The sequence below is a fragment of the Anser brachyrhynchus genome, assembly GCF_964034855.1.
Source record: "Anser brachyrhynchus genome assembly, chromosome: 7".
Lineage (NCBI taxonomy): Eukaryota > Metazoa > Chordata > Aves > Anseriformes > Anatidae > Anser > Anser brachyrhynchus.
The window spans coordinates 14,296,308-14,315,541 of NC_137701.1; the positions used below are offsets into that span (position 1 = coordinate 14,296,308).

The 19,234-nt window shown below is 40.6% G+C and overlaps 1 protein-coding gene across 6 annotated transcripts in view; it reads left to right on the plus strand.

Annotated features, from left to right (window-relative positions):
• Positions 1-18,916, plus strand: part of PLEKHM3 (pleckstrin homology domain containing M3) — a 102,086-nt gene extending 83,170 nt beyond the window's left edge. For all 6 annotated transcript variants that reach the window (XM_080600418.1, XM_080600419.1, XM_080600420.1 and 3 more), the window contains one exon: positions 12,348-18,916. In XM_080600418.1, coding sequence (XP_080456544.1) covers positions 12,348-12,525 — 178 coding nt within the window. In that variant the 3' untranslated portion in view covers positions 12,526-18,916. The remainder of the gene's footprint in view (positions 1-12,347) is intronic.
• The last annotated feature ends 318 nt before the right edge of the window (positions 18,917-19,234 follow it).

The following is a 19,234-nucleotide window of genomic DNA, read 5'->3' on the forward strand; positions in this document are numbered from 1 at the left end:
TTCAGTGACTGTTTTGCACATTCTTTCTCCAGATTCTTATTCTAGAAAGTGCATTGACAAAGCAGAGAACATAAGCTAAACAAGGTGTGCAGCTGAGCTCTATAAACAGTTTTCAAGAAAAAATGTATGTAGGGTGTGTGGTGAGGTGGGCTGAGTTAAAAAGATGACACGAAGCCTAAGATGGCTATTGAGATTGTATAAAAGGCAATTGAAGATCTTCCCAAAAGACTGATGAGCAATTGGGAAGACAAGTTTACCTGAAGGTCTGTGCATTTGATTTCCCTGGGGGAATTTTGTTCACAAAAACATTGTTGGGTGTATATTGTTCCCTTACCCTTCAGCTGAGATCGGACATACCTTGCAATTACAGAGTTTAAAAGCTTCTGGAATCAAATAGTATTTGTCAGTAGTTCAGTGAATGCCAAAAGAAGGTGCTCTAGCTCCTGTTTTTGTGTGAGTTAGAAGCCAGAAAGGACTTTTATTCATGTTTCACAAATGTGAAGTCGTGGTTGATGTCATGCCAAAGACAGTGGTCTTTGTTAACGATTTTAATGAAAACACAATCAGCATGAATAGTTCTCCAGTATTTCTCTCTTATTTTGTCAGAGGTCATTATGCTTGCTCCTTTTGTATTCCTTATCACTAATTGTAGCTTTTGTCACCAGCATTTTCCATTTCCCTTTCTTGTTAGTTTTCTCATCTCGTTACTACTCATGTGGGCACATGCACCTGTGAAGCTAACCAGATTATTCCAGTTCCATATTTTTACTCTTTTCCATCTTCATGCTGGAGACTAGTCGTGCCAATAGGTGAACTTGTGTGTTTTACTGAGCAACTCCCATCAGCTGCAAAGCTCTGAGGGAAAAGGCCAGGTAGAGGTTTTTTGACATTTGTTGCTATCGAATACAGATCAGAGGGATTCTGCAGTAGGTATTCTGACCACTACAGTGACAGGTATAAGGTGAGGAAGCTACTTAGACATAGGCACATGTACAGAGTAACCTGTAGCAGATGGAATGGCAAACCACGAAATGTTTATATGAAGTCTTGCAATTATACCTGAAATTTCTGATGACATATGTCCAGCTTTGCTATTAGTTAAGTATCGTACCGAGCTCTGGATAAACAGTTAGCTCCGAGTTGTGATTTAGTTGTACTGTTCTGAGTCCACAAGTGTGCAGTGAGAATTGACTACAACTCCATTTCTCCATCTTGGTTTTCTGAAATTGATGTCTACAACACAGGACTCCCATTTTATACTTGGGGCCACCTAGACATTGAAGTACCCTGACTGTAGCTGCTGAGTTAAGAAGGAAAAGGAGCCGAGCTCTGAAAACCACTTCCTGTCTTTTCTTGTTCTCACGTGTTGCTCATTCACTTTTGAGCATGCTATTAATTCTACCAGCAAACTGGGCTCTTAGGTTGAGAATATTTGAAAGTGGGTGCATGGCAGCTTTTGCAAACGTCACCTCTCTGTTGAATGTTTGAAAAGTGAAGTCTGTTTGTGTGGGCTGTGTGTGTGTGTCTGTGTTGAGCTGGCACTTGTTTTTCTGGCTACCTCCCTGACCTTTCTTGCTCTTTGGAGAGAAGAGTGACATCTGTCAGAGAGGCCGTTACAATTCCAGTGTGGTTCTCAGCTGGCTGTTACCTTTCCGTCCTTGTGGTCTCTTAGGTCAGCTTTGAGAGGTCGTTTCTCTCTGAAATCTTCCCAGCAGCTTCTAGGGCAGTCTTCAGTAGGAATTTATGAAGGATGGGTGGTCTTCAGATACATCTATCTGAGAGAAAAGGGGGGCCTCTCTTGAAGGCTGGAGTTTCTCTTTGGTCAGGTTATTTGCTTAAGAGTCATTTTCGTCAGTCCTTGAGCAAACAGAGTGAATACCTGGGTTATGTGCTCCTCAGGGTTTGAATACACATATATTACATACCCTTCTCTCACTAATCAGCGTGACACATTCCTTTGTTGGCAAACGGTTCCAAAACAAACACAATCAGTTCACTTAATTAGCGGGTCTGTGGGCTGTGCTTGGCAGACTCTTTACATCCTGCTCAACAATACAGCGCAACAGTTTGCTGCCTTGAATGTAAGGGTGGGCTCACAAAGTCATAAGCTTTCTAATGATATTTCCTTTCTGTGGCTTTTCTTGGGAGGTGGTTATTCTGCACAGAGCTTAATGAAAGCCATGATTCAGTAGGTAAACTTTTTTTTTTTTAATTGGCTCATCCTTTTGGATGCCTCTTCCGATCTGATTCCTCTGTCCTCCGTTTTTCTCCCTTATGTCTTTCTTTAACATATTTATATGGGTTCATCTAAATTTCACAAATTCTGCATCTTTTTGAAGGTCTTTAAATCATGAAGAGTCTTTTTAAAGCCTACTGAGTTAATTACACATTTCAGGGAGCAAATTGCCTGCTAATGTAAACTCTCACAGCTCTGCTTTTACTGGAGCTCTGGCAACTTAAACAACCTGCACATCAACCTCCTGTTTTATTTCTTGAACTAAATTTGCCTCAGGCTTAAATTTACCAAATAAACATATAAAATTATCCTATTATATTGCTAATTTTATTTTTACAAGTGTTGTGAAATGAGCTTAAATCTCTCTCTCTGGTTATCAACTGGCTTGTTAGAGCTATCCTTGCCTGCTTATTAGCAGCCAGGCACTGCCCCTTGAGTTGTTCTGGTATTGCTTGTTCTTCATTAACGTGGTGAAAAGTTTGCTTTTTTTTCTCCCAAAATAAAAAATAATAGCAGAAGTGAAAAAAGAGAAAGAGATTTTGTGTAGTGATACAGTCATCCATGATATGTGATCCCATTTGTTTTATGATTTAGAACAATTTCGAACAAGTTTTAAATCTTAAGGAGTACTGAGAAAAATACCACTGGAGAGAGAATGGAATTACTCGTTAAAATGATTTTGTTTAATTGGATAGTTAAGTAATTATAGTTAATGTTAAGATTATTGCATGCTACCCAGTTAATAATGTCTTGATCTTGCCCAAGTGTTGGTATCCGAGTACCTACCCTCACAGATAATTTGTTGTGTTTCTCTAGTAAAACTTACTCTCTTGGTTAAGGCCTGGAGAGTTGATCCCTTGCCTTTTATGTTTTGACTGTAGTTGTGTGTGAACCAAGGAGAGTAATTCTTTTGTGTTTGTATTCATTTATCAAGGCTAAACTCTTTTCACTTTGTGAAGTTAATTTGTTCTGCAGATCAGTTAAGACATGTAGACCTTTAAAGATACAAACCAGAAGACGCACGTTTAAAATAGACATGCCACAGAACAGGCTTGACTATATCAAGCAGCTTGGATGCCTCTATAATCTTTGGCCACCATCCTGATAAGACCTATGAATGCACTTAACTTTACACATAGCAAGAAGTTTTACTAAGGGCTCTGAGGCTGTGCTTAGCTTTATGCACATGCCAAAGTCTTCGCAAAATTACAGCTCTCTGTATTATAGATGGTGTGTCACTGGACAAAAACAGCTCAGAGCGTTTGGGAGAATGTTAAAGATAGATACTAGGTGGAGAGACTGAAATACATAGCATAAAGCATTTCCAGAAAATACCTTGGCAGAAGTGAAAGGCATCACTCAAAGTACATGATTTTCCCTATCACTTTGATTGGTTTGTTTTGTGTTAGACAGCCCTTCCCCAGACCCAGCTCCCCCGAGCTGTGCTAGTATTTTAGTACTTAATTTTTGAAAGAGCCAAGCTTATCGGATATTGATAGTTTGAAAAGCTCATTCGAAGCACCCTGAAGGGATCTGCTCAGCACTTTCTTTAAAGAAATGTAGACACCTAAATAGAAGCTAACTTCTCTTGATGATCTAATTTCACCTGAATCTGTCAAAACTGGTCAAAATTTTCTGGACCAAATCTGATTTTTGTCTGTGCAGGTCATTGCAGTAATTTCATCTAGAACACATAAAAAGGAAGAGAGTATACTGGCTTTTCATCAGTCATTGTATTTTGGAACTGGATTAGCTTTAGAGATCATTTTTAACTGCCTCATATCAGATTGGTGTTAATTAGAAGGTTCTGTATAAAGGCAGATACTTATTTCAAGCTGGAAGGTCTCTACAGTGCTGCCTTGTGCACTTTCCCCTTAGCTGAACATGGCAGCCATCTCACTTCCAGTTTCTGTTTTATGGCTTCCCTCCTGTGCCGCCTTCTTCACTCTAAGTATCCCACTTGTCTGTCAAGACCTTTTAGTTTCCTACTACTACTTTCTCATGCAAAATCCCTTTTTAAGATGGACCTTCACCATCTCACAAGTACAGTTCCTTGTAGACTAGATATCAGCTTTTCAAATGTCCCTGAAAGCCAACACTACAACTCTTAAGTGGTCAGAAATTCTAAGATTACCTTAAGAATCTTGTTATTTATGCACTTTATTTTTTAAACATTAAGTTCCTTTTTTTTTCCTTCAAGGGTCCAGGCAGGCATGTCTTCAGCATTACAGCAGAGCTATGAAATCTAAGTGCATTTGCCTTCCTCTTATTAAAAGCAAAAGTTCTAACGTAATCACAGGATTCAAAGACTCGAGACTTACAGAAAAATGCGAAATAGAAGAGTCATATAGTAAAATTACAATGTTTGAGGGCAGTGTGTCATTACTGTTAATAGTATTGCCTGACTCTGCTTTTAGGCTTTCAACCACCACTTTGTGAATACAATGCATTAATAATAGAAGAAGTAGAGAGGTTCCAGATCATGGCGTGGCATCTGGCAGAGGGTATATAGGGCCGAGCAATGTAAACACTTAAATCGCTGTGGCATCTCAGCCCCTTCAGTGGTTTGCAAGTAGTGCATGTGTAGGGCTTTTCTCCTTTCCAAGATGACTTGCCTCCACTGGCTAAAGTGTAATCACAGTTTCAGATTAAATGTCTGATTTTACAGATTTCTAGTGAATTGCTGTGTACAGGCCACATTGTTTGGTTTAGGATCTTTGAATTTAGACTACTCACGAAGTGCGGTGCTGAGGTGGACAGTCAGTCCTTAATTCTCCTGCTAGCCACAAGTCTGGAAATATACATAGGTAAGTAGTATAAATCCCTGCAGCCACAGCAGAGGACAAGCTGAGGACACACTTCTCTCCTTAATCGGGAGTGACAGAGCTCTGCAGAGAGGTGTCTGAGACCTGCAGGATCTCTTTGCTCCTGCTTGACCCCACTGCCGCGCTTCATTGCAGTAACTCAGCCTGTGTACACAACTATCATGGGAGGATAGTGGATGGTTAAATCAAGCAGTTCTTGTTCAGACGTGGCCTGTAGCAAATTGTTCTGTGAGCACCCAAAATGAAGGCCTGCTTGGCATTTTCTCTCCTGTCTGTGATTTCTCTGGGTCTGGTAAAGAAGTTGGCACTGAAGCTCCCCACACTGCCAGTGGAGCACTGGTGGTTTTCTGTCCCCTCCAGTGAGCTGTCTGCTTTTCCCCTAATTTATGGGGCTTTAATATTTCTGACTATCTTGAACATCAGTTGGATGTATTTGACATGCAAGTTGATGTCCTTGGTAGTGTGTGCTGGTCTGACAGGATGGGGATACCCAGGGTGAGCCCTGGGCAGCGGAGCCAGGTATTCATTCACTCTCATTCACTCTCCCCCCTGCTTGGGGCACTCCTTCAGGGGCTGAGTCTGACCCATGCTGGCTATAAGGGAGCATCGACACTGGTCTTAGAGTTTTCATGCAGGGACACTGGGTAGCATGTCCTTCAGCCATCCCAGCATGGCATTACTAGAGCAGCAGAAGCGCTGTTGGGCACAGACACTGTGTCAGGCTGTGGTCAGGGATGTCTGTGCAGCTGTTGCATGGGTGCCGTCCTCGTTGAGCCCTGTCCGTGCAGGCTTGCAATCGCTGTACACCCCTTGCTAGCTGCTGCCTGTAACCAGCACTGGCTCCCACAACACACGAACTGAGCTGATGGTTGGCAGTTACAGTTGTTGATGCTCTTTCTGTGTGCTCCTGAGCCAGCCTAGGACCCAGCCATTCCTTTATAAATGAGGAGCACCTTCAGGCTCTGTTAGCATGCCAAGAGTAACCCTCTGACAAGGAGGTATTTAGAAAAGAAAACTATGATTATGCTTTGAATTACCATTTCCACTCATGCCAGCTCCCTAAGCACTGAATTAATTGTTTAGAGTGAATTTCCAGACGTGTAGTGATTTCAGGGACTGGGTAGACTGTAAGTGTGTCATAAAAGGAATTATCCTAGCAAGCTCCTTATAGGGACAAATCAATGCCATATCAGTGCCAACTTTCTTCCATTCATTTACTACGTAAGTGTCCGGCCCTAGGCAGGCTCCATGCGTTGGTTCCTAGGCAACTGTAATAATATTGCTGCACGCATGTGTCAGGCATTGATTGCCTTTGAGGCTTTTTTTGTTTTGTAAGTGAACACAAGCCAGTCCGTTTTCTTTTTTCTTTGTGTTCTGCTAAAGTCTCTCATAGTTTTGAAGGGCACATCTGTGATACTCACAGCTGAGTAATTCAGAAATACTTGTAGACATGCACGTGTGCATAGCATGGGATGGTGATCATGCTGAAATCCCTAGGCAAGCCTTCCTTAAGCTACTGTGGTTTGTTCCCTGGGCTGTTTTTTAGTAACCAAGTTACAGGTGGATTAGTATTTTAGGTGCTTAATGAATGTATAGCATTATCTAAAGAAAGTATAATGAACAACACTGTTTTTCTTTGTTTTTACTCTGCAGGAGGGAAGAAAAATAATAATCTGAAGAGTTTTAGGTAATGAAGGGCTAGGTCCTACATCAAATCCTTATTGACATTCCTTTTGAAGGGATTACTTACTTGAGCAAATGTGTGCAAGGCCTGGCACAGAGGAAGTGGTTCTCTTGTGAAAAAAAAAAAAAGAGTTAGTATATAAAACTACAAAAGAAATGATGGCAGGTGAATATGGCACTGCAGTGAGACAAGAGAGAGCTCTTTACCCTTCTCATCTCTTCTCATTGCTTCTGGCTGACCTTGAGCAAGTCAGTTCACCTCATTTCCCATTTGTGAAGCAGGAATTGTGGTATATCTGTCATACACTGTTTGTTCATTCCAGGGATGATCAGCATAGCCATGGTCCACTTCGATTCCCAGCTTGGTGTTTGGAAGCCAGACAGGTGCAACCCATGTGTGTGGTACTGAAGCTGTCCTAATAAACCTTTGTGGTGCCAGCAGCTTCATCCCAGCACAGTCACTCTGGTCAGCCTGCCAACCTGTTTACCAGAATTTAGAGTTTACCAAGTACTGACATGCATATTTTTCAAATGCCCAGACTTGGTGAGAGATAGTTATGTTGGCATTTCTTCAGCAGATAATGAGTGGTTTTGTGCTTTTATTGTAGAAAGACTTTTCTTTTGTAACTAGTAATAAAAGTAATAAGAGCACTGTAACGCCTGTCTAGGCTGTCAGGCTGTGGAGAGCTTTGGCCTTTCTCTCACACACTTTTCAATGCAATAGAAATTATTTAGAGTATTGAATAATTCTCTGTATTTCTGTTACTCCAGTTTTCAACCATGTAAAACATCCTTAAAACGTGAAACACCCTCTTTAATCTTAAGAGAAATTGAGTTGGTCAAGAAAGAAAAAATAGAGAAAACACCAAAATAGAGGATGCTATTTCAGACACCATCTGAGAAGGCTGAAAGCCAGTAGGAAAACAACATGTGGTGTTCTTCTTCAAATAAGGTTTGAAAAATAGCAAGGTGCTGTTAATATGCTATATCACAGCATCATTCATTACAGAAGGAAACCTGAAAAGCCTGAATGGCTATGGACTCATGAGCTTATTAACAATGATATATAGAAATCTCACAAAAGATCCAGAGACTTCCTGGCCTATAGCCAAAGATGTTGGGATTCAGAAGTAGTACCTGAACCGTAAATTACCTATGACAATGAGATTTAAGGAAAAAATGTCTAAGTGTAGTAATTTACATGAGCCTTTTGTAGACTACAAAATGTAATTTTTTTTCCTATGGAAAGAAAAACATTTGGGAATACTGAGGCATGAAAACAGCAGTAAAGAAAACTCTGAAACTCACATGTGGAGAGCTAGTTGGAGACCGGTTTTAGAGAACAGTTCTTGGTAGTGGCCTCTGTAAGGCATTGTGATGGATCCTATCAAGGAAGACAAAACAACTGGCTAGCAGTTACAGGCAGAAAGATTGATGTTCTCCTCCATCCTTCAGCAGGAAAGCATTCAGCTATATACGTGCATCTACACAGTTGCTTAGATACCCAGTTTGGCAGCCTGCAAAAAACATGTTTTTTAAAAAAATAAATATTTTGTTCTCCACTTTCTTGAAAAGTAGCAAAGGTAGTTCTTGTATTTTTTTGTTTGTCAGAACAAAAAACCATGCTGTTTTGTTTGTCAGAAGCTCTGCAAAAGGATCTGAAGAAAGCCTTAGAAATAGCTCTGTGAGATCAGTTTTCAAAAGGGAGTATCAATTTAGAAGTGCACGTGGAACACCCTTTTTCCTAACACAGGTGTTGCTGTTGCCTTCACAAAACACAGCTGCTGCTAATGCAGCTCATGGATGCCTGTTTTTGCCACAGAGATGTACTGAGTGAGGAAGGCAACTGTATTGTCTTGGCTGTATTGTGGTATGGACTGAGTTACATATATGCAGCTGTCATTGACGGATCAATCAGAGCCTTATAATTTCCAATATTTGTAAGATGGGTTTTACTTTTAGAACCCAGTTCAAGTTCAGATCAGTTCTGTTCACTGTTGTGTTGCTCTCCCCATCATTGTACCTATGGCTTCTTGATAGCATTTTAGCAGAAAGGCAACTTAAGCAATTAAGTTGTTGCACTTATTTGAATTTAACATAGCTAAAGGCACCAACGGCATCAAAGAGGGGCTTACTTGGAGCTTCAAATACAGTGAGGAAAAGTCAGTCTAATCACAGAGACAGAGCTCAAGAATGCCTTTAAGAATAAGATCTGCAGCTCCGAAGGTGGCGATGCAGAACTGAATATGGGATCAACACCTGAAGCACAGCACTAATGTGCACTTTAGTGCCTGGTAATTGTTCTGGAGTGCAGGTTCCTGCACCAAGAGGGACATTCTGGCAATGTTTAACCATCTGACCTTGGAAGTTTGCATTTTACATCAAATCATTTGGGTGAGAGACCTCATTGCAGCTTTTCTAGGTTGCATTGTCCTTTGGTCTCTGTTTCATATCATATGGAGAAAGATGTTTGTCCTGTTAAATACACAAATGCATTATTTGAAGAGCCATGTCTGTCTGTCCAAGTTCTTAATGACAAGGAAACGACTTCAGAACACATGAAGAAGCAGGAACAGTAGGCTGGTGTTCTTAGCACTAACAGCCCTTCCATTTGTGATGCTACAATGAAGATAAAATTATACATCAGGATTAAATAAGAAGCAATCTGTTTGCAATATTCTAAAATGGAATATAATTTTGGTGGGTTTTTGTTTGTTATCACTGGAAAATTTCTGCCAATAAGATTAGGAATGGTCAACCAGTTGACATTTTCAGGATCAGTTAAGACTGATTGTATCGATATAATGAAAAGCTATGGCATAGATGGCTTGAGCTAGTATAGCTCCATCGCTGTTAAAAGGAGTAACTTACCATTTACGCAAATACAGAGCAGGATCAGCATTAGCCCACATGTGGCTGAGTTCCTTTAGCAGTGAGGAGATACAAGCATGTAGTGAAGGCTGACCCAGACATCCTCTCTGCCTGTCCCTGCAGAGAGCAAGAGGCAGCTTTGCACTCCAACTCAGAGCAGTGGTCTTTAGGCTGCTGTTTTGTCATCATCTGCACACCGTGGCTGGGACTGGGAGTACATCCTCCTTCACAGGAGAAAACAGATCTTTCAGAGCTGCAGTCAGCAGCTGAGGCGCCAGAATGGACTGACTATGGTCTTGATGGCTGCAAGTTTTGCCAGGGCTGTTCCCGTATTGAAGCAGTGCTGTGGGCTGTGAGATCCAGGGCTGGCTGTTTGCATTGCTATGGTTAGAGCCTCACAGCGTGGGATCCCAGTCAGAGCTTCAGCTGTTGTACCACCACTAATAAATAACAGTGCAGACATTTTTTCTCTCTTTTGGCTTTGAGCAATAGGAGAGAAATTTATTATTTTATTTTTTTTTCCAATGAGCTTATTTCTGAAACGTGAATTCATATTAACTTAAACACAATAAATCCTTGCTTTCTCTGTTGATAGCCTTTCACTGGGAGGAACAGGTGTGCTGGCTCCTCTCTCATCCTGCTGGCATCCATTTCAGCAGCAATTTTTGATAAGTTTTGTCACCTCATTGAGTACTGTGGAGAAATATTGAGTGAGCATAGGGAGTGGCAGTGCAAGAGCACAAAATTACACTCCTCATCAATCATTACCCTCTAGCAACTTCCAGGGCACTGTAAATTGCTGACTAACAAGAGAGAATTAGTTTGATAAAATCACCATTAGTGTCAGGTCCGAATGATGTAAAGTTTTAAAGACACGGCTGTCCTCTCTGTCTCTCCTTCATCCATTAATGCGTCTGTTCATAGAGATCCCAGTCCAGCAAAGCACGTAAGCACATGTTTAATTTTAGGCAGATCAGTAATCCCAAGGAAATCACTGGGATACTAGTCCTAAGTATGTATTTATGTGCTTCACTGGATCAGGGCCATAATACCAATTCTTTTTTTGAGCACACAATGATAAATATCTCTGTGAGCCAGTTTCTTGATTCAAAAACAGTTTCAGACTCACTAGCTGGACATTAAAAAAAAAAAAAAGAAGAATGTGTCAAGTTCTGGTGCTACAGAACATAGCAGTTAGCCAACAGAGCATTTTGCTTAACTTAGCTTCTTTAACCGTACTTTTCATACTTGTTGAGTTCTATCAAATTCTGCCACCTAGAAATCTGCCCCTGAACTTCTGCATAGCCTTCTCAAAGTTATTAAAATTCAGACCATCTTTGGTTGTTCAGAACCAGGCATAAAAGCTAAAGCCAGCTCGAGAACTGCTTTTTCAAAGTTATAGGTAAGATGCAGATGCAGCTAACATAGTTAATGAAACACGTTGTGTTATGGACTTCTCTCAGTGTTGCCAGACTGCATGCCAAATACTACAATTTGTTTTAAAGGTGGCTTTTATTTGCCTTATGGCTTCTCAGGGTTTAGGGCTTCTTGCTTCATGATTTCAGTTTTTCTTCACAATCTTGAAGACTGTAACCTTATTTCTAACCAAAAAAAAAAAAAAGAAAGGAAAGAAAGAGAAAGGAAAAACACCCAAAGAAACAAAAAGTAAGGATAACAATGGACGCTAGGATTCTCATGTGGTCATGGGACTACAATAACTGCAAATAAGGAAAGTGTGAGGCATTGTAAGACTTCCCACAAAATCACCAACTCACCCTTCATTTATGCTTAAAAGCTGCTCTGAAGTTTGTTTTTTTGTTGCTTTCATTATTTGATTACACAACTGTAATCTAAGACTTCATATTCCTGACACTGTCGACCTTTTTTTTTTTTTTTTTTTTCTATTTTTTTTTTCTATTTTTTTTTTTTCTATTTTTTTTTTTTTTTTTTTTCTATTTGGTTACAGAACTGCAGTAAGACGGTGACTTACTGGTCTGCTATACAGTCATTTGTATTGAAAGGCTGAGAATGTCCGAATGTTCAGCTCTAACCCACTCCATCATAACCAGATGTTTCACTGCTCCACAGCCATTTAGAATTGGATGCTTGATCTACTATGACATTACATCCATCACCATCTAGCCTGGTCTTTCACAGGCCACGGACAGAATGTCTGTCTACCATTCTGCGTTTCATTTTTACTTTGTGGAATTACTTATTTTCCTGCTTTTGAAATTGGCTTTCCTGCTTTACTCTTTCCAGAACAGCTGACCACACCACTGGAAGTTCATTGCCCAAACTGTCATATCTTGACTGTTCCAAATGCTGAAATATATCTTGATGGGAATGAATGCCATTAATCTTCATTTACAGATCAAAGTAGCAAACTTGTCTTTCATAAAACAAAAATTATGTCTATTCTGTGATAGACCTGAAAGCTAATTAGTAAGAAGACATAACTATTAATCCTTGTAACAATGTCTGTCTTTGAAGCAGAAGCACTGTGATAGATTCTCAGCAAGTGCATAAGGATGCAAGATTTTGCTAGTCCTGAGTAGCTTTACACCAGCAGAGGTGTGGACAAGCCACTGCCTTTTGATATTCCACTCTTTTGAAATGTAGCACTTTGAGCTACCAGAACTGTTTGAAGGATGTCCACAATCCATGTGAAGTCCATTGCATGCTCTGGTCCAATTTTGTCATTCAATTTTGACGCTAATTTGTGTTTGCAGGTGTGAAAGCTGTGGTGCTGTCTTCCACTCTGAATGCAAAGTGAAGGCCGTACCATGCCCCAGGTGCGTGCGTAAAGAATTGCAGAAGAAGCAGAAATCCTTCTGGAGGCGACTGAATATGGATGAAAACTTCGAAGAGTCTTGCAACATGTTTGAGTTGTCGTATCAGAACACATGAGTTCCTTAAGGCAGTGGCCAGCCTGAAGAGAGCCTCTTCCCCAGCTGCCAGGTCAAGCAACCTCTCAGCTTAGCCAGGCAGAAATCTTTTTGCAAAATAGTACCTGATCTTCTTCATCTGTGAATAGCAGCTGCCAAAGTGGCCATAAAGCCTTGTTGGCTTTGAAATACCAATGGCTCAACTGCATTTTGCATTGAAGTCCAGCCGCTAGCTCTTATACAAAATGTGATTTACTTGAAATGCTTTAGGTCTAGCTAATTGAGCACCTAACTTTTTCTTTTCCACCTCTGGAGAAGACTTTTCCTCAAGACAGAAAATATTTGCTGCCATGAACACATTATTTTTGATGTTGTTCATTTAGAATTGATGAATCATCTACTTATTTATGTGTATTATTTATTATTAGCCTTGGCAGAGGTTCTGGTAAGGTGTTTGTTTCACAGAACCTCATAAGGCAGAAATGATATTAAGCCTACCTGCTACTTTTGACATGGACATGTTTCCATTTCCTCATGTTTCCAGAGAGCTATTTCTAAAGAATCAGCACATTTACATGTCATTCCTCCCCGAGGAAAGAAAAGTATCTCCCATCAAACCTTATTCAGGATGTTTGCAAGCATAAGATGCAGAATAATTCCTTTAGCTGTGCTTATTTATAACCACCCCAGTGGAATATTACATAAGCAGATAAGCAGGGTACTTGCTGCTGTTCTTATTCAGGCTGGGTATATCTGTCAAGCTCCGTCACTGAAGTCCATTCTGCTTTATGCTACTTATTCTTGATCTATGTGGGGCCACATCCTCAACTCCAGTAACGTGACTTTCAAATCTCCTGCTAGGCTTGAAGACATTTCAACTGTCTACATTGGTTGTGTTTTTGTCGTGTGAAGTTTACTTTACATGTTTTTCTAACCTGATCCTGGTAGACCAATAGTTGGGAAAGTGAACTTGCCCAATTTTGCTAGAAAATACCCTCAAAATTGTGAAACATTAGTTTGCTGTGTTCATGTGCAATTTGTGTCCTGAGTTCTCTGGGAGCACTAGAGGATTCTATACATCTCTGGTGATTCGTGTGGTGGAGAGCGAACTTCTCAAGGTATGGTTCTGCCTTGCAAACCTGGAACATAGGGAAGTACTAAACATGGTAAATTACATATATTGTGAAAGATTTGACTGGAGAGATGTGTGTCTTCACTAACAGTGTTCAGTTCATTGTGTTTTCACTGTCAGTGAACACTTAGGGATACTCCTCACTCCAGTCCACATTTTTAACTTTTTCTCCAGACCCTGCAGTAATATGTGTATTAGATGCATATGAATACATTCATATTTATATACACATATATATATACAGCAAGCAAATATGATTTCAGAAGAAAAAAGCCAGTCGCATGTGCATTTTCCTTCTCTCATGTAGGTTTGTTAAAATGCAGACTACTGATCTTTGCTTTCTATATAATATGCAGGCTGTTATTATATTCAAGGCAGAAAGCAGTCTTGATCATTGAAGCAGCTCACTAATTGCTAAGTATTTTAAATAAAAGAATGGGGTACATCATGCTTGCATTAAAGGGCAGAAAGTTACACAATGGACTTGTATTGGAGTACAAATGTTTGCCTTTTCCAGCCTCCAGTTGAAGAAAGTAGCTGAATCTGAGCTTTCCCAAATTTGAGCGCAACTTTATGTGTGTATATATATATAGAAGCATGTTTATATCTGTATTCATTAGACAACCAGTGCCTTTCTTTTTCAGAAGTCCTCCTCCCATTGGGATTCTTTGGAAGAAAGTAGGGGGTTTTCCATGTTCTTGGCAAAGTAGTATAGGGATTCCCATATTTAATGAACTTGGTGAATCATGCACCTTTGTCACTAAAATTAGTATTTCCCCTACACAGAGGCATCTTTGTTTCATTCAGCTCACTGTTCTTCATATGAAATGAGTTGCTTTCAGCTATCATCCTTAAGGATATAATGTTCCTTTAAAGTCCATTCCCATGCAAAGAACTCCCTGCACGTTCACATATGCAAACACAGGGGAAGTCTTGTGGAATTAGTCATGCAAACAGGAACTGCAGTGGTACTGGCTGAATAAACAGTACACTCCCATATTTTTCAGCATGTGTCACTACAACCAGCCCTGTGGCAAAGCCAGTAGCTCTGAAACTGTCAGAATCTGGCAGGTACTATTTTGAATTAGCTCTAGACGTAATGGTGGGTCATGAAAGAAAAAAGAAGTGACATTTTCCATATCATAATGCTTTTGAATTTAAGATATTTTATGGCATTAGTTCACATCCAGCCCAGTTTAGAGAGAGGTGCTTGTGTGTACTGTTGAGTACCCTGTGGCATCAAGAAATCAAGGTTCAGGCGTTGCAAGGTATTGGTAACTTTGTCAGATGCCCTGATCTCCAAAATGCCAGTGATGTGGGTAGTTAGGTATTCTAGTTAAATTCTGGAATAACAACAGACAAGTTTGGAGTTATTCTAGATTTGTGCAGGTATTACAGAACAGAGTTTCTTTATTAACTGAGATTTACAGGAAAAAAAGAATATGTTGTCAACAGACCTGTTGGAATTAGTGGTGAGTCTGGAACCACTGCCATTGCTAAAGGCAAAGAGCAAAAGCATGTTTTTACAATATGCTGGCAGCATCCAAAGCTTTTTGTGAAGGGATAATGTACAATACAGATCAGATTCTTTTTTTTTCTTTTTTTTTTTTTTTAATCCAGTGTAGCTGTAAGTAAGCCAGTTCCTAAATCAGATGTGATTTTTCCGCCTTGAAAAAGTAATATAGCTTCTTCTTGTAGCTACAGGAGCTGGCTGTAATGTGGAAGATGTTTTCCTCTCAGGGATGCCTAGCTCCTGTCCAAAAAAAGTTATTCCATATGGATGGGTAGGGTGCAGTCTTCTATCTCTGCCTTTCAAAAACATAATTCAAGGTCTAGTCCTGCCCTCAGGAATTGTGGGTGCAGTAGGAACGAGCCCTGATCATTTTTTAGCACTGCAAGATAGAAGAATAAACAGAAACTACTGCTCATGTTACTAACTCTCAAAAGACCCAACTCTAAAAGGATGGTTTTCATGCAAGAGCCAGCTGCTAGTAGGAGACACAGCTCATACTTCTGGAGGTGGTTTGGGTTTTGGACAGCACTGTACCCTTGTGTGGTTGTCTCTGCTGTACTAACATAGTGCCGCACACTGGTCCGCAGAGCTACTGTTTTCCCATTCTGCAGCCTGTAGCCTGCGCGTGCCCTGCTCTGCAGATGGCTGGGTGGGCACCAGCTGGAAAAGTACCTGGGGTCTTTCCAGACTGCGCACATCTCTCCTCCATGCCTGCCCCCACCCCCACCCCCCCCAGTAGAATTTGTGTAGTAGTACTTCTAGTCCCATCCTACACAAAAATGATATAAATATGAAGTAAGTTTGAACAATAATGTTTCGTTGTGAATCAAAAATAAAATGCGGTTTGTCTCCTTCACAAAGAAGGTGCTTTCTTTACTTATGGAGGAGGAATAGATCTGTAGGTCCAGTTACTGCTCTTACTTGCTTGTACAGAACTTATAATCACTATAGAAATAGGATGCTTCACTGCAAGGGACTGTAGCCTGACTTTACAACTACTTAGAATCTTCTCAGTTTAGTTAGTCTGAGATTATTTAACCCAGGATACTGTAGATAAACTAATTCAATTCTTCTTTTCCTCTCTACCCAAACCCTCTAGCTTTTCTTTTATGTAGATAAGGACCTACCTAGGGGATGCAAAATGCAGCTTTTTGATATTATCAACCTACAGAAAGAGAAATTTGGATCTCTTATGCAGAAATCTTTCTTTTCTTCGTCTTTCTTAGGTGGTGAAAAATGGTCTTGTGGTGTGATGCAATGTCCGGGTTGGCACGTACCAACATGCACATAGGAGCTCATTGCTGGGTTGATAGCAACTGGCAGTTGTGAAGGTTTCTTAAATAAGTGAGAAAACACACTTTTTGGTGAAGAATTCTTCACAATACCGTGATAGCCCTGCTAGGAGTGAATCATCAGCGTACCTCAAGAGCTGCTCTTGTCAAGACTTCTCTTAATAATTAGTACAGGGATACTGTGTGCATTGTAATGGGTGGATGATAATGTCCTGAAAGGCTTTAAAAAAAAAACAAAAAGCAACAACAAAAAAGAGGATGTCTGGTTACAATGAAATGGGGAAGCTGCCCAGTTGTATTTTGCTTTTTCCCTGTGGCAACAGAAGCCATTGAGTTTCCTGGGCTTTCCAAGGTCATGGTCTGGATTGCAGCCGACTGTTGATCTGTGTAAAAGAAATGTAATTGAGTAATCATCATAATCTTATCTCTTGTTTTCTGTTGCTCAGCTGCAAGCCAGTCCTCTCTCTTTTCTCGCTCTCTCTGTCCCTGTCTTGGCTCACAGTGCTGAGCCTACAGCTAGGCTTTGAGCTTCATAGCTGATCGTGTTGCTTTTGAACCAGTTGAGTCTGATCATTCTCTCCTTCATAATTTGCCTTCCAATTTTCCCTTCCCAGTAGGAGTGCCTTACAGTACTGTATATTAGTGTCTATCTTCCTGTTTTGGATTTCCTGATTGAATCTGCTGTTTGATTAACTTGTAGGCTCAAACTGAAATTATCCTGTGGCTGCACATGCTCTTTTGCAGGAGCAGCTTAGTAAATCAGTTTGCTTGTTCTGTCCCCATGAAGTGGGCTCTACAGGCTGCATATACCAGCTCTGAAGATGCCAAGGTGCATGGAAATCCCTCACTTTTGCTTAATTTGGTGCCTTAAATTTTCAAAAGTGTAGAATTTTGTCAGGAATGCTCTGCCATGCTGCAACGTGTTTGGCATTGGAGCTCTAAACCCTTGCTCATGGCAGTTTCCATCTTGCCAGGAGTGATGACCATAAAATTTGTTGACGATCTGTGCTTTGAAAGGGAAATATGAGAAAGGATTGCATGGAGACAGCATTGTTTTTTATTACCTACGCTTTGGAGACTAACTGAGCTTCTTTTCAGACAGAAATGAGGTTGCTCTTAAGTGAGAGCTTCAGAAGCTGTGGATCTGTAACAATGGCAAGCACTGGACATTAAAGCAGGATCAGGTCATGTGCAGCTTTGCTCCTCCTGGAACCAGTGGCCAGCCTGTGCCATGTGGTGAGGGAGTCCCACACAGTAAAGCTGGATCCAGGGCTGTGGCAGTGAAGGCTTTTCCTCAAAGTTTGATTTCAACACAGCCTGGTTCCCTGAAGGCTAACCCACTGGGGTTTGGTCAACATTACGTTAGAGAGGGTTAGCCTGCTTAATTTTTAGCATTATTTGCTAATGCCTGCAGCTAACCCTTCCTGTGTCTGTCAGTTTTGGGCACATGTCCATGCTGACTGGAATCTTTTAAGTCCATTTTTGTCCCCAAGTAGCAGGAACCCTATATGACAACAGCAGAGCTTTCGCTGCACTTTAATAGTGTAGTGAGCAGACAGCCTGGACAATAAATAATGTGCAAAGTCCTTTACTTGAAAGCTCTGGTGTGTACACACTCCCTTGGGTCTTTTCTTATAATGCAAGTTTCCTCCGGATCCCCTAAGGCATTGATCTAAATTAGAGATGCCACTTGTGGGCAGCATTGGAGAAGTTCAGGCCTGGAAGGCAATTAACTGCCTAGGACCAAAGTGTAGTAGGCTCTGTCTACATACACAATTGTCAGTGGCTCAATTACTTATTTGTATCCAACTGTGCGTTAAACCAATGTAAATCCTTGAGTAGTTAGTGCTGTTTTGGTGGAAAAAGGATTTGTTTCAGTTTTGCTTACGTACTTGTCAACAAAGTCAATCTTGCTTTAACCGAAGTGTTTTCAGACTGATTTTGAGTGGCACTGATACCTGTGATACCAGGTTGACTTACACCAGTCCCTTCTGTACTTGTCGGAAGTAAGAATTCATGAGCAAAATGGGTGTTGGAAGGGCTTGAAGTGATAAAGGCAGCTTCCAAATCAACATTAGTTGAGTCGAGGCAGTTTGAGGCTGGGGTAAGCCGGGTGTGATCAGCAGAGCACGGGGTCTGGCGCTGTCCCTGGCAGCCCAGGCTTCCCTTCCCAGCAGAGCAGCAGCTCTCCTGCAGCACTTGCAGTGGATTTTAGTATTAGTGGTAGCGCACCCTGAGTTTTTTGGAAACTAGTATGTGCGTGTGCTACTCTGTCTGTTAACTTATGTGCATGTCATTGTTCTTGTATTTGTTTTGTGTTATTTTTTTTGGTTTTGTTTTTTTGAGCGTTTTTTTTTTTGGGGGGGGGGTTGTTTGTTTTTTACTTTTGACAAGGATTTTCTTAAATTATCTGCACCTACTAGGCAATAGTCTTAATTTATTATTGATATGTAATAAATTTATAATTTAAATTCCATAAGTTGAATTGCCTGTTGACACTTGAGCAGGGTTTATTTGGGTTCACTTGTGACACCATCAGAGCACCAGTCCCTTCTGTATAAAGGCAACTGTCAATAAACACTACAAAAAAATTACTCGTCCTTTTTAATTTGCCTTCTGCTGTTACTGCACCATGTGTAGGACAAGTTTTGAAAGAGTGCTAGTTTTCTTATAAATACTAATCCATTGGTGAAAGTCTTCCAAATCTAAGCAAATTGTGATACTTTTCTCGGTTCTGAGCCAGGAGGTCTCTGGAAATGCTGTCAATGACTGCATCAAGCTTTGCATGTTTGGA